A 15,782-nucleotide genomic window follows, 5' to 3' on the forward strand; every position below is an offset into this window, starting at 1 on the left:
TAACAGCTTGCCTGTGGAACGCACTCCCTCTTTCCCTCCGGAAAGCAAATAATCTTTTGACCTTCAGGAAGGAGCTGAAGACTCTGCTCTTCATTTAGTAACCTGCGTTCACTGCAGTCTGCGTACCTTTTGGTTTTTCTGTTTCTAGGGGCCTCTTTGCTAAAGCGCCGGGACACCCTTCGGGGTAGCCGTGCGCTCTAAAAGTGTGGCTAACATTAACATTAACATTATTTCTTGCATCCTTTGCTCAACTATTTTAAATCGTTGTTTCCTTCCGAAACGTGTTGATTCGTGATTCCACACATTGCAGCCACTCTGACAATACCTCTAAAATCGACTTCCAGTTCATACGCTCTATTCCTACTTACACAAGTGCAGTGCCTTGAAGACTCTCCTACGTATGCTTAATATGGGCACAACTAATGTTTACCAATTTGTACACTCTTATGCCATGTCTTTACCCACAACGCAAACATCTAGAGAATCGTGCATAATAAGGAGTGTAGGCCCTCAATTGTGAGTTGATTGATGGACAAAAGGCAAGCAAGACAATCGACACATATGCATTTTACGAATAAAAATAAATCTTATAACATATACAGTATATGGCCTTTTGTACTGCATAGCCTCTACTAATGATCACATCTAACCCAAAATGTAATCTACTGCAAGGAAAGGGGAGTAAATGCATGGAAAGGTTTCCTTGAGAACAAAGGACTAATACCAATAGCCAAATAACCAATGGAATAACCACTAGCCTTGGGTTCTGGATAGCAGATAGCATGCTACTCGAAGTGGAGCGCTGCAATGTCTCTTCAGAGGAAGTAAGCACTATATGTGTAATTAGAATACCAGTGTTCTGTCGCTAAATATTTTTTACAAAATGTTTCTTTCTTGTTTATTAAATAAAAATATGTATGTGGCCCTTATAGTGTTTATACAGGAATCGCTAGCCATGCTCTATTACTTACCGGTAATCTTCATTACTCCTGGTCCCGTTGTCCTCGGCCCATTCAGAAACTTATGGAGATAATCATCTTCCAGACAGAAAATAAAAACAAGAGGAATGCTGGGATATCCCTACTGCCCCTCCCCCCGGGAGTATAAAGGTAGGATCTACCCAGCAGCCCTCCTGTACAAACAAGCCCAGACAGGAAGGCCGGCCGCCCGGGAGGGAGGGAGGGGCGTATGAATGGGCCGAGGACAACGGGACCAGGAGTAATGAAGATTACCGGTAAGTAATAGAGCATTACCCCCAGGTCCCTTATGTCCTCGGCCCATTCAGAAACTTATGGAGAAATACCAAAGCAGAAAAACCCGGCCTTCCCAACCCAACAGAAGCCAACCCAGGAAACCACACCAAGGCAGCAACCGCAGAAGGAAAAAGGAAGAACCGGGGAAACCCCAGGCAGAGCCCCCGACAAGAGGGACCCCCACCAGACCAGCAGACACCCAACAAGAGCAAGGGTGCACAGCCAGACGACCAGACCGGCCACCACAGAGGCCAACCAGCCCACCGCAGGAACACCCGACAGTCAACCAGCGACAGGGAGAGCGCAGACACCCAAGCCACCACAGGCAAGGGGACAACAGCAGAAGAGAGGCCAAACAAAGAGAAAGGCCAAGAGCCACCAGGCCAAAAAGCCAGAAACGGGTAGAAGAAGACAACCCACGCCAGAACAGGCAGGAGACAAGCGGACCAGAGGAACCAAAGGCCCAACAAAGAAGAACAGCGGAAGCCCACCAGAACCCGACCCGGAAGGCAAGACCGAGCCCAAGGCCAGGGAAAGAGAGAAACCCCAGACACCAGGGAACGAAGAGCAAACCCCAGGAAGCCAAGCCACCAGGTCCCGCAAGACGAGGACACAAGGCAAAGGGAACCAGCACCTCCAGGAAACCCGAGCAGGAAGAACCAACAAGGGCAACCAACCAGGACAAAGAGACCCGGAAAAAGAGGAAAGGGAACCGAAGGAACCCCAGGAATCCCAAAACAGAACTCCAGCCAAAGCGGAGGAAACGGGAGCAGGAATCAACAGCCCGAAGAAGGCAAACCTGAACACCAAAGCAGGAGTGCAAACGGACGGGCCAAGGACCCGGAGGACCCAAGACAACAGCAAGGGAACCACGAAGGACACAACAACCACAGCCAAGCCAAGCCAAACCAGAAAAAGGCCAGGCAGAAAGACCCCAAACAGCCCAAGCAAAGGAACGGGGCAGGAACCCAGAGGCCAGAGAGACAGAGTCAAAACCACCCCAGAGGACCTCACAGGAGCAACCGCAGCCAGGGAGGAAAGCACAAGCAAACCACACCCCACAGCCCGGCAAGACCCAAGGCAGGGCAAGCACAGGGGACGAACCCCGCACGGCGAAAAACCGCAACCAAGGATACAGACAGGAAGCCAAAGTCGAAGCCAAAGCAACCCGCAGAACCAACCCAAAACACGGGAAGGACAAAGAGGTCAAAACCCCCACAGAGCACAGGCCCGAGAGCCAACAGCCCCGCCGAAGCCCCAACGAACCCCAGAAGAGGCAAGAAGGGAAAACAAGAAGGCAACAGCGTGACGGCCAGAAACAAGAACCAGACCGGAACACACCACACCCACAAGCAACCGGAACCCCACGACACAGGGACCAGACACCCCACAGGCAGACAGGGCACCCGCAAAGAAGTGCCAAGCCACCCACGAAACGCCCAGAAGAGACTCCACCAGGCAGCCCAGGACCGCAGAAAGAGCACAACCAGGCAACCCAGAGCAGGACGCACAAACAGAAGGCAGACCAGCCCAGAACAGGAGCCAACAGGGAGGAAGCCCAAGGCAACAGGCCACTACAGAAAGCCACGGCCGAAAGCCAAGCAGAAGCAAACGCAGGCCACAGCAACCAGCGCAGCGCGCCTCCCACACGGCCAAGCAACGGGGAGACGCGCAGAGCGACCCGGAAGAAACGGGGCGGCGGCGCCCCCGCCCCAAAGGGCCCAGAAACCGGAACACCGGCCAGGAGGAAGCCATGCCGCCCAGCAAGCCCGGCAGGCCGGGAGGCAGACCCAGCAGACATCCTGCGAGACAAAAAGCCACAGGCCCAGGAGAGGCAACAACAATGGCCACCCCGCACTACCACCAAAAGTAGAAGAGGCAGGGCAGAAAACCCAAGGAAGAAGCCAATCGCACCCCGCAGCTCCAGGCGGCCAGGCATAAAACAACCAGGCCAGACCAAGCTACCGAGCAGACAGCGGAGCGTGGGAACAACACACCAACCCCGAGAACAGGAGGCATGACAGGACCCGGCAGCCGCCAGGAGTCCCCAGGCAGTCAACACAGCAGACACAGGAGGGGATGCCAGGAAACAGCAGAACCCAGCAAAGGGAAGGCCACAGCACCCAAAGGACCAAGCAGACCCCCACCACGCACCATGCCCGACAACAGGCGCAGGCCGGGAGGAACAGAACAGCCGGACCCAAGGCAGCATAAGCCACCCAAGCAGAGGCAGAGGGAAGAGAGCACCCCAAAGAACCAACGGCACCCACGAGAGGAACCAGGCGCAGCCAAAGCAAAGGAGGGGTAGGACCAGGAACCCGGAAGGGAAGAACCAGGAACCCCAAGCAGGGCAGAGGCCACAACAGCCAGCCCGCAGAGGAGGCAAGACCACCGAGGAAGAACAGGACGGCAGGCCAACCTGAACGAGGGGAGCCCACAGGACCCACCGCGCAGAGGCCCAAGAAGCAGGAACAACGACCCACTACCAGACGGGGCAGAGAGCCGGAGCAGAAGGCAACCCAAACAGGCCGCCGAAGCAGAAAAAGAAGAGACACCGGCACCAGAGCACCAGAGGGCAAGGCGCAAACCAGCAGGCAGGGAAACCCCAACCACACAGGGAACCCACGAGCAAGCAAAGGCAGGAGCAGGAAAAAGAACCAGCCACCACAGAGGCGACCGGAACCCAAGCCAGAAACAGAAAGGGCGAAGAAGAGAACCAATGGAACAGACCCACGGAACGTCCACCACCGGAGAACCGGGGCCAGCCGAAGGCAGCGCGGACCCCCGAAACAGCAGCAGCAGGAAACCCCAAAAGGGAAGGCAGCACAGAGCCAACAAGCAAGCCCCGACACAAAACAGAGGCGCAAAACCGCCAGAGCGGAGGCCCACCAAACGCCGCACAGGGGACCCGAGGACCGACAGAGGGAAAAGTGTCCACCAACACAGCAAAAGGAAGCGCCAGCCAAGGCAATCCAGGAGGCGGACGAGCAGCAACCCGGCCGTGAGGAGCCCACAACAAGAAGAAAGGCACCAACACCCAGCCGCAGCGGAATAGCAACAAAGAGAACAAGGAAAGCACCCCGCACAGCTACTCACACAGACCCCCGCACAACAAGTGCACAGGAAGGCCAAAGGAAACCGCACACCCCGAAGGGAAGAGGACCACAGAGCCACCAGACCCAGAACAAAACAGGGGCCAAGGAACAGCCCAACCAGCCACCACGGCATGCAGCAGCGCACACACCCCTCCAGACCCGGTCCCAGGAAAGCACCCCAGAAACCGAGCCCCAAAGCCCAGCGCCGCACTCGGAAGCGCGGCGAGACAATAGGAGGCAAGAACCAAGGGGGGCAGCACCAAAGACTGCAGAGGCAGCCCACCGCCCAGAAACATAGGAGGAAGAGCGCCCCCGCCGAGACTAGAAACTGGACCACCCACCGCCATGTCGACCGTCCAAGCCGAAAGAGCAAGATAGGCAGAGTGACAGGGACAGAGCAGCCCCACCACTGCGGCAGGCAGCACACCCCCCCCCTCCCAGACCCAGGCCCAGGAGAGCAAGGGACAGAGCAGCGGCCCAGCCGACATCCAACATCAACAGCAGAGGCCAAAAACAAGCCTCCGTCGCACACCCCCTCCAAGAACAACCAAGAGGAGGCGAGCAGAAGGGGCGCAGGGCAGCAAGCAGTGAAGCGCCCACACACACAGGCAGCTCCGGGACCAGGGCCTGCAGCGAAGAGGACAGAACAAGAAGGCAATGAGACCAGCATAGGAAGTGGAACCAATGCCGAGGACCGAACTCGGGACACCAGCCCCAAAGACGGCAGCCATAGCAGTCACGCCACACGCTCCCGCACCCCATGGAACACTCCGGAAGAAGACATGCCGCAGCCGAGCACCCTCCGGGGGAGCAAGAGAAACGCAGCCCGACACCGAGCACCACGCTCCCAGGCATGCGACAGCAGCAGCAGCAGCCTCGAGATGCTGCAAGGAGGCAGAAGGGGCGGTCCGCGCCGGGAATCGACCTGCAACAAACAGAGATACACAGAACTCTGGCGTGGGTGCCCAACCTGTCGAGCAACCAAACATGCAAACAAAGCCACTGACAGAGGGAGAAATTCACCGCAAAGCGGGACTCACCCGGAGCGGGGGCCCGATCAGCATCAGCAAGGCCCCCACACACCAACAGCCGGATCCGGGATCTACCAGCAAGCGCAGCGCGTCTCCCACCCGGCCAGGCTCGGGGAGACGCGCACAGCGACCCGGAAGGAACCGGGAGGCGGCGCACCAGCCGCAAAGGGCCGGAAAACCGGAACCACGGCCGCGAAGAAGTAATACCCCCCAGCAAGCCCGGCAGGCCGGGGGGCAAACACATCAGGAAACACCACCCCTGCCCGCGAAGCCAGGCAGCCGGGCAGGAGGAGCCAGAAGAGCCTGCACGCCACCCAAGCCCAGCAGGAGCAGGTGCAGCCCAACATCACCAACAGCATCCAGCAACTCATTCTGTCGAAGACAGAAAAAAAGAACAGGAGGGCTGCTGGGTAGATCCTACCTTTATACTCCCGGGGGGAGGGGCAGTAGGGATATCCCAGCATTCCTCTTGTTTTTATTTTCTGTCTGGAAGATGATTATCTCCATAAGTTTCTGAATGGGCCGAGGACATAAGGGACCTGGGGGTAATATCTTCACTGTAATCACTATATAACTTAACTAGATTAAGGTTGTTGTCTCGTGGCTGCCTGTGTATACAGCTGGTGGTTTCTGGTGGGACCCACTGGCACTCATTTTTTGGAGACCAGCACTTATTTAACCTCAAACTTTTCCCGTGAGCCAGAGTGGTAAGTAAATTTAGTTTATTAGAGTTTATTAGTCAATTAAAACCATAAACAAAATCACACGGTTAAAAGTACATAACGAATAAAAAGTTAAATAGATAAAAAGCGGGTATGTTATACAATGAATACAACCTCAACTCTTCACGCTACATACCCTTTGCTTTCTTAACTTTCCTTCCTACAGTTTTTAATGGGGATACCAAACATTAATCTATGTTAGATAAAAAGTGACTAAACAGGAATCGTCTGTTACCTTGATGTCTAAAAAAGCAAGCTTTCCACACAGATAACTAAAAAGTCCCTTAAGTAAATAAATATATATAGTTAAAAATGCCTATAAGCGGTACTAAGAGAAGAATGAATACGGTGCCAAATAAACTGTGAGACCCACTATTAAAAACAATTTTGCAAGAATTCACATCATTAAAAATACAGAAATAGGTAAAGTAGTTATCTGAGTCTAACGGGAGACAGAACTACTAGTAAGCAGCCCTACCTTCACAGTTACTGGGCATGCTCGGTTAAGAAGATTGAAGGTTTCCAAGTTATTAAAATGACTTTCAGGAACCGCCTTCAGATTACACATCACATATCCTGCTAACTGATCATTTTCTTAAAACAGATCAATAACTGAGTCAGTCTAATGTTCAGCTTGGTGTTGATTGGGTCCATGGACTCCACCAGTGCATGCCTGCATGACCTAATTCCCCGTTCAAGGAACTCCTGCCTTAATAAAGCTCTTCTTCGAACCATTGAAAAAAAGAGTGAGAAATGCACACAAAGTGGAAAGACGGAGGCAGCGAAAAGTGTCAAAAAATTGCACAAAAGTAGAAATTGGGAACCTGAAAGAGTGCGATAAATGGGCAAGGAGTGTCTGGCAGTGGTTTTAAAAGGCTTGAGGTGGACGCAGACCTGCACACCGACATTTAATAGCACAGGCCAGAGCTTTGGGCACCGGCACTTATTCTCTTACAAATTAAGCACTGTAAAAACCCTTCAAGAATGCTCGACTCTGCACTGGTGATCACCCACCTCACAAGACCCAATGAGGACTAACCCACCTCTTACCTTTTTAAGCACGCTGTCGAGGGTCTCCGGACGGCTGACGTCAAAACAGATGAGCACGGCGTCGGAGTCGGGATAGGCCAGCGGGCGCACGTTGTCGTAGTACGCAGAGCCTGCAAGTGAACAGGAAGAGGAGAAAGACTCGTTAATGGACTGGTGGTAACAGCTGTTTCCCGCCACACTGCAAATTTATTGATTGCTTCATATCAGAGGGAAATGATGTCTGGGTCGTCAATTATTCATGGATCACATTTGGAAGCTGTCAGGTCAGGAAGACAAACCTTGTTGACTCAAACAGATAGCAGCTGTTTAATGAAGGGTGAATGTCAGACTTGGTGGCAGGGTTCGATGAAATGGTTTCATATGTTCGCATCTGCAGGCGCAGAAAAGGACATTGCGGCTTTTACTGCAGGGTCGGTTCTCTAAATATTTTTAGCAAGTGGTCTATAGCGTACAAATCCTGATACATAGAATGATTCTATTTGGTAGATGGCTTTTTAAAAAAAGGTCACAAAATGTGAAAATACAATATTTATAGTTGGTGGTTGAGCCGGTGAATTAATTGGGAGAGCCTAGCTATAGACAAGGCTTGGGTCTAAAGCTACAAAATATTTTTCATGCAATACTCCTCAAATTAAATAAATATATATATATATATATATATATATATATATATTTTCATTCAACATGCGGAAGCGTTTCAGTTTAGTACATTGGAATGTAATCCCTGCATTGAGAACATCCAGTGGCTGTTATTGTATGGTCACATGTAATACCCAGAGAATTTTGAAAATTGTGTCATCATCCACAGGATAGAATAAGATCGGCTAGGCACCACAATAGCCATTTGAAGGGGTTGCATAACAGGTCCTCACTCAGGACATATTAAGCAATGTACTTTGTGGCTGTTTGGGTGAGGACCTATACTTTCATAGTGATGGTGTGTACATTTGTCACCTCAGGCTAATAAGGTATTTGTACATGCATACATTGCTGGCCTTTGCATTGACCACATGATATGGGGAGGGGGGCGTGGGGATTTCATGGGCGGGTGGTCAACCATCCAAACCTGTGGTGGATAGGCCACAAAAATTGTTAGACACCTTAGCTTCACTTACCCAAAATCCAGCTGAACTCCGGATTCGGTTTTATATTTATCCAAAGTAGGAGCTGTGGTACTGCTGTGAATGAAGGTTTGGGTTGGGCGCTGCAGCGACTGTCCCTCCCCTCGTTGGTACATTTTGGCACTGCCCTGGAGAATTAGGAGGATGAAGCTTGCACCAGGCGGCCAAGGAATGTCCCAAGTTTCTTAGGCCCATCTCCCAAAGGGTGCTACAGAGAGATCCCTTTAATAGGGTTACCTCTGGCTTGGCGCTATTCTACAGGACTCAATTTGTAAGTGAGCCTGAGGCTCCCTCTGTACTAAGGGAGCTAGAGAGTTCGCCTTGTGGGAAAGTCTACTAGGAGTCCCAAGGATGACTTCAAAGAGCAGTAAGTCAATTGTCAAATTTGCTGGTGTTGGAATGGCCAGTTAAATGGTCAACTTGCGACTCTTGGAGTATGTGGTTTAGGTGGTCACTTGTCTAGATCCATGCAATACTTTTTGTAAATAAGTGTATAAACGTTTCTGTTGGCGCCACTGATTGAATATTTCTTGTTCTCTTTCTAATAAATATGGCCTCGTAAGTTACTCTCAAAACCAACATACGTTTTCAAGCTGACATGGGTGGGCTTGGGTCCCCTGCACACCTCAGAGGACCCACACCTAAGAATGTACTATTGTGCAGAAATGCCAGTATGTCTGTTTCTCTGAAGGTGCATTGATTCAGGGCTGGCACTTCCATATGGTGAGTAAGGCAAGAAAAGGGGCAAAAAATTGTCCTTTATTAGTGAGTGAGGACCGCTTTAGGAGCAAAATGACGTTTAACCAAGAGCACTATACATTGTTCTTCAGCCCCTTTAATACAGAAGTCATGCCATAGATAGGTGATAAGTTTAAAATCCGTAGGCATTATGTTGCATGCGAAATTACTACAGTTTGTTCTGAACACATTCAAATCATTTCAAATCTTTAGTCATGCATTTAAAGAACTTTTCTGACTTTCTTACCATCCGATCCAGAGAAAATAGCTTACGCGTGGAATTGAGGAGCCATGCAGTAAGCCCGTTCTCAACCACTGCTTAATGGGTATCATTTTCATATCCATAATTCTGAAGATTAAGACCTATTTTTTCATGTCACTAATGTTCAGAATGACAGATTTTGCCATACATACACAGGCATTTGGTCGGACATTTGCTTGCACTGCTATCGTCGCTTCCCAGAGTTTTCAACTTTGCATACATCCACCACTCTTGCAAACATTCCCTTCCTAGATAGATGTACATTGAAGGCAGAGAAGGATGACCAGGCCCATCCAGTTTTAAACGATCTCTGTGTGACATTATACATTTTCCTAGTTTCCAACTCTTTCTTGGAATACCGCCCGTGTTTGCAGTGTGTCTACAAAGTTTCATAAACAGAAAGACTCCACACACAAATGTTTCTAAAATGGTCCCCACGGTGGTGGAGAGCACTCAGTGTTCTTTTAATACCCCTCACACACCAAAAAGACCCTTGGTGTCATGCTTCATCATCGGGGTCTTCGCACCCCTCTTCGGCGTGCTACTAACCGACGGAATACGTGGGAGCACTTAGTTGATGACTATGTGTGCTGTGTGGAGGGGTTATGTCATTAAGTGAGTGGTGGGTTTGAAAGTGAGGATAATGAAAAAATGTAAAAGGGCCGGCTGGTGAAGTCTAATAAATTTTAATGGGCCTCCGTGCTGGCACTGTTAAAAGGGTGGTGTCAAGGTGTATATGTATGATAATGTACAACACCTCATAAGTGCGTCAACATGTTTCGATGCAGAGCATCTTCTTCAGGACGGGGTTGCACAATCCCCACCTTACTCACTTCTGGATGTCAAAAGACATGATTTATTAAACATAATTTGTTTAATTCGGCTTTCCGAGGCTAATGTGTGCCTAATATTTAATTTGTAGATATCTGCAATGTATACTTGCTACAAAACAAATTGTTAGCACCATGAGCCTCCGGAACGGTAGGGGTGTTATGCTACATAGCAACAAAAAGGAGGAGAATCCCTGTCGATATCGACGGAGCCACGGTCAGGGGCAGACAAGGACAGGGATTCTCCTCCTTTTTGTTGCTATTTAGCATGATCTAAATTGAATTTGACAAGAATGTTAAAGAAGTCTAACTAAATATATGTAATAACTTGGTATCAGTCTAAAACATAAATGACAATATTTCAAGATGGGCGCCAGATGTAAAATAACATGTAGTCCTACTTTTATGTTAATGGTGAAAGTCATTAGTATGTACGTATAGAATGTGCAAACGTAACTGACCCGTGACCAAGAGCTACGAGCTCCAAAACACGTTGTGGGTTTTTTGCTGCTTGAATAAAACAAACACGCTGGAAGGAATTGAGACGCTGCCCAGCCCGTCCCTTCTTTTATGCGACTCTTGTATTGTATGCAATAATAAAAATGGAAGATGCACTGGAGTCTTATGGTTGGCAGACGCTCAGTAAGCATAGAAGCCTCAGAAGAAGGGAAGAGTCCCGAAACGCGTCAGGCTCTGCTGACGTTGGGTGCTGTGTGCTTCTTGCCCAATTTGGAATGTGCTGATTTGGAGTGTGCCCCGCTCTTGTGGGTAACTGTGGACTTTGATGTAATTCCGGCCGACCCGGTCGGAGGGGCTGCACCGCCGCGGACTTTTAGCGGTTCCACTGCTGGTATGGTTATCGGCATGAGGATTAATCTGGCACAAATTTGAACTGGTGAGAACTCAAGCTACACACCCGTGAATTTTGGAATATTTTACTGTTTGTCTGCTTCCAGCCCACTGGGGTATAATGTTAAAGACTACCAGTCCAAGGATGCAATTGGCGTATATTAAGACTCACCTGAGCATGATTGTATGCAATAATAAAAATGGAAGATGCACTGGAGTCTTATGGTTGGCAGACGCTCAGTATGCAGAGTAGCCTCAGAAGAAGGGAAGAGTCCCGAAACGCGTCAGGCTCTGCTGACGTTGGGTGCTGTGTGCTTCTTGCCCAATTTGGAATGTGCTGATTTGGAGTGTGCCCCGCTCTTGTGGGTAACTGTGGACTTTGATATATATATATATACATATATAGTATTTTTTGTGGAGTTAGGTATAGAAAATGTATAGAAACACACTCTTCAATTGTAGATAGATAGATAGATAGATAGATAGATAGATAGATAGATAGATAGATAGATAGATAGATAGATAGATAGATAGATATTCAGTGCCTTTCTTGCTATTTATGTTTGCGCTCTGTTCAGCCATTGACCCACCAATTAACTATTTCTGAAAGGAGGATTTTAAATTATTCTTATGGGATTTTCTTCTATTGGTTTATGTTACGAATTAATCGATGAGTGCAGTAAGTTTCATGTGAATATATTGTCGGATACACCTTAAACCACGTGAGCCACGGTATACGGCGCATTTATCCTTTCACCAGATCCGCCTTTTAGACTGGCTACACTCGGATATTTCCAGCTCAAATAACCAAGATCTCAAACGCTGCCGCAAAAATGGGCGCTGCCAACTTCCAGTGACATCAACAAATGATCCACCAGACAAGAGCCAACAATATGTTTTTCCTCGGCTGCTATCTGGCAGCAGCAGCAGCTCTTGAGAGCAAGGAGAAAAGCCACCCATTAGCAATGTTTTTAACAAATCTGGTATACACAAGGGCAGACAGAAACGCTGAACATGTTCTGAACGGTTCTTGCACACAGCCTTTCATACTGGCAGATGGCCTGTGTCTGAGTGTTTCCAATGTTTGCAGCTAATGGAACTTAGGCATTGGGAGTAATGTCATCTGCCAAGATCACAGAATCTGATCAAGTAAAGAAGCCAGGATTAGAACGAAGTATTCCTAGTTCATCAGCGTTTAGCCTCACATCTACTGAACACCTCTTCCCAAGCAAATCCCAATGCAGGTCTCCCATGCCCAGCAGTGGTTAAAGGTAAAAGCAAGATTAGACAATTTCCTTCTGCACCAACCCCCCTCCCACTCCCCCCCAGCCCTATCAGGAAATGTTGGATTCCCGCTACAAGCATAAGAAGCTGTCCCTGTACCGCAGGGAACGGTATACAACCCTTACAACAAATCTTTTACCACGCACTACCAATACAACGCAGTCATTACAACGCATACCATTACAACGCATTGCGCCTGGGGGGCGCTCTAGGATAGGGAATAAGTTTAATTTACTATCCAACACCTTCCCTAGTGTCCACGGGGACTGGAGTTGGAATAGTAAATTAAACTATTCACTATCCAGCACCCCAAAGCGCTATGCGTTGTAATGGTATGCGTTGTAAAAACAGAGTTGTAATGGTATGCATGGTAAAAGTATGCGTTGTAACGTCATACATCCGCAGGGAACAAGATGACACTTTGCCTAAGGTAGAAACAACTTTGCATTGGCTCTACACAGAGTCTCATGTCATTTGCCGGTCCCTGGCATTGTGGTATGAGACACCGGTGAGGCAGCCAATGAAAAATCGAATTGAGTTCTTTCAGGGGCAACTCCTCCGGTGAGGCGGAGGAACGTCACCCCACTGCCTTTCAGCACTGATAAAAAGGAAAAATAAAAATGATAACTACGCAAGGTTATTATCATTTTATTTTTCCGTGCTGAGGCTGTTTTGCGAGGCAGGGCTGCTCGATGACCGGAGCCGGGGCACGCTTTGTAAGTGTCATGGATGTTTGGCCGGGCAAACATTCATGCAGGTTTTGCATGATTTCCACCCAGGCTACATTACAGCCTGGGTGGACAACATGCCCAGGCTCCCATTCCTTGTCTGAGCGCCAAGCCACAGCACTCAGACTGCTCACAACGCTGCATTGCAGCGTTGTGATTGGTTAAGGAGAGCCTGGATGTGCTTCCTGCTTCCTGGTAACAGAGAAGCCAGGAAAAGAGTATGGAGAGGAAGGAGGCAGCTGGCCAGTCGGCCGGCCGGCAGGCAAGTGATCTTATCTTTTTTTTTTTTACACCCTCCTCTCGCCCCACTACCGATATGCGGGAGTTGCTGCCACTGATTCATTTCTGGATAACTAAAGATAGACCTGTCATTTGCCAGAGGCATTTACTTTTCCCTAAAATATATAACTGCTCCTTTTAAGACTCACATCATTAAGGTAAAAGTCTTGGTTGAATTATTAGCGATGCTTATTCTGTGAAATAAATAAATATTTCTTTTTTTTATATTTTAAAAGGGCTGCAGCACAAAGTTTTCTTAGGACCCGATCACTAGTGCTGCCGAATAGCAGAGTTGCCGAATATCAAAACTGCCTGGCCCTTATTCCACGTCATACCTCTTTCTTCAACCACCCTACACTAGTGACTTTATCTCTTGCAGTTGTTTTTTATCCTGGCCTTCTCCCTTTGTTACTGTGTTCCTATTCTTCTCTTTTTTTCTTCTCATTTTCTGTCTCTTGCTCTATATCAAAGACTAATTACGTAAATTAAGTCCTCGCCCTCAAAATTAAATGCCGGTGCCCACCATCAGTGACCACTGGCTCAAATTAAGCACTAGGTATTTCCCCGAGTTACTGATGAATGCACCCTCCCCCCCCACACCCTCAGTTGAGTAACACCAGACACTCAGGATCTCGTATTAAAGCCTGGAAATCGTTACCAATGAAGCATAAGGAATTCTGAACAGCAGTCGACACCGACATATACAGCCATTAGAGAAATACACCCCCGCCTTATGGCTGAAAGAGGTCAGTCTGAAGCGTACATGCAAGGGGTCAACTGTAGCTGATTCAAGTTAGATGGAGGACTGCAAGACCATTCAATTCGGGTATAGGCAAATCAGATGTCTGAAGAATGAGATGTCAATCAAATGATGCCATGTGTAGGCTTATGAAGTAACTTTCTGGACCATCAAGGAAGCTCCTATCTCACAATCTCAATGTTATTCCCTCGACCAACCACATGATGTCTGGTACAATACAATGTTGTTATTTGCTGTACCAGCATTGTCGGTCACATGGTTCCAATTGAATTTTGGTCTTGATCAAAATGGCCTCCTTCAGGGTTGCGACATAAATGCACCTATAGAAGGTCATGTTGACCGGCAACATCTTTCAGGTATGTTTTAGGATCTCATGGATGCCTTTCAGGTTTTTAGTGTAACTAGGACCTTTTCAGACCTTTCCTTATGAGCAATATTGAAAGCAATATATATATTTTTTTTTTAGGATAAGGTTAGTGCAGCATAGTAACTAATAGTGGCATGAGGGGGGCTAACGCAGAGTTAAAATAGTACATGGGTGAATTTATTTTGTTTTAGAAAATGTGTGGACTTTAAAGAGCATATTGATGCTGAGAACCATTGACAAGGCAAGAGAGACACCAAAACAAAATTACAACGTGGTCCAACTTAGATCAACACAGCTGGATTCTGAGGTCTGCCAGAAGGAGGGATTATTCGGAAGGCAACAAATGTGTATTGGGGGCTCATTCCAGATAGTTGGCCCAATCCTCTGTGGTAACAGCCAGCTATGTAGGTCTAACGGGTTCTAGCATCTGAGAAAACCGGAGTTGGAACACAGCGTTCTAGCCATAAGGGGTCTGTAGAATCTGTCCTTGCTTCAAGATTGTTGGGGCCCGTAGTGGTTCCTATGTATTGTGCACTTGATGATGGAGCAAGCCCTAGAAGGGAGCTAAGGTAGCCATCGCCTAGCCTCAGAGACATGGATAAACCTCTTCGGTAATGATACTTTCCTGAAGTCATTTTCAATTTGCTAAAGTATGGAGGATAGTCTATGCATGATAGCATGCAAGCGGAAACACTGTGCATGTAGCTCTTTAGGCGAAAAAGGAAGAGCATTTGCAATCAAGTACAATGTATCAAAACAGACTGATGAAACAGATGATTTAAGACTAGTAGATTCTTGTCAAACACACTCAAAAACTTGACCTTGTTAATCGGTAGAGTTGGTGGCCAAAAGTGAGAAGACCCAAGAGCATCTGCCAGCACCCCTTGTTCTTACTCATCAGTAACAATTCTTTTTGGGTTGCCATTCCTCTGTAGGAAGTCCTTGCTCATACATTCTTGAATACTCAGACGGCACACCTAAAGGTCGTTGAGCGATCCTGCGGTGCCTTCTTCCAAATAAACAATAACTGGGTGTCCTCAGCATATGTCAAACCCGAACAGATTAACAGTTGGACATAAATGTTAAAGAGCAAGAGTGAGACAGCTGAGCCCTGAGGGACTCCACAATGCACCTTACAGCTTGAAGGAGTCCCCAATGCACCTTACAGCTCTGTGACCTTAACCGTTGAAGGAGTCCGCCAATGCACCTTACAGCTCTGTGACCTTAACCGTTGAAGGAGTCTGCCAATGCACCTTACAGCTCTGTGACCTTAACCATTGAAGGAGTCCGCCAATGCACCTTACAGCTCTGTGACCTTAACCGTTGAAGGAGTCCGCCAATGCACCTTACAGCTCTGTGACGTTAACCATTGAAGGAGTCCGCCAATGCACCTTACAGCTCTGTGACCTTAAC

The 15,782-nt window shown here is 48.3% G+C and overlaps 1 protein-coding gene across 1 annotated transcript in view; it reads right to left on the bottom strand.

Annotated features, from left to right (window-relative positions):
• The window catches only part of RND2 (Rho family GTPase 2), a 239,358-nt gene that overhangs the window by 125,257 nt on the left and 98,319 nt on the right, over window positions 1–15,782 (bottom strand). The window contains exon 3 of the mRNA XM_086924049.1: window positions 7,152–7,261. Coding sequence (XP_086780175.1) covers window positions 7,152–7,261 — 110 coding nt within the window. The remainder of the gene's footprint in view (window positions 1–7,151; window positions 7,262–15,782) is intronic.

This window comes from Lissotriton vulgaris, chromosome 5 (genome assembly GCF_964263255.1).
Source record: "Lissotriton vulgaris chromosome 5, aLisVul1.2, whole genome shotgun sequence".
In the NCBI taxonomy this organism is placed as follows: domain Eukaryota; kingdom Metazoa; phylum Chordata; class Amphibia; order Caudata; family Salamandridae; genus Lissotriton; species Lissotriton vulgaris.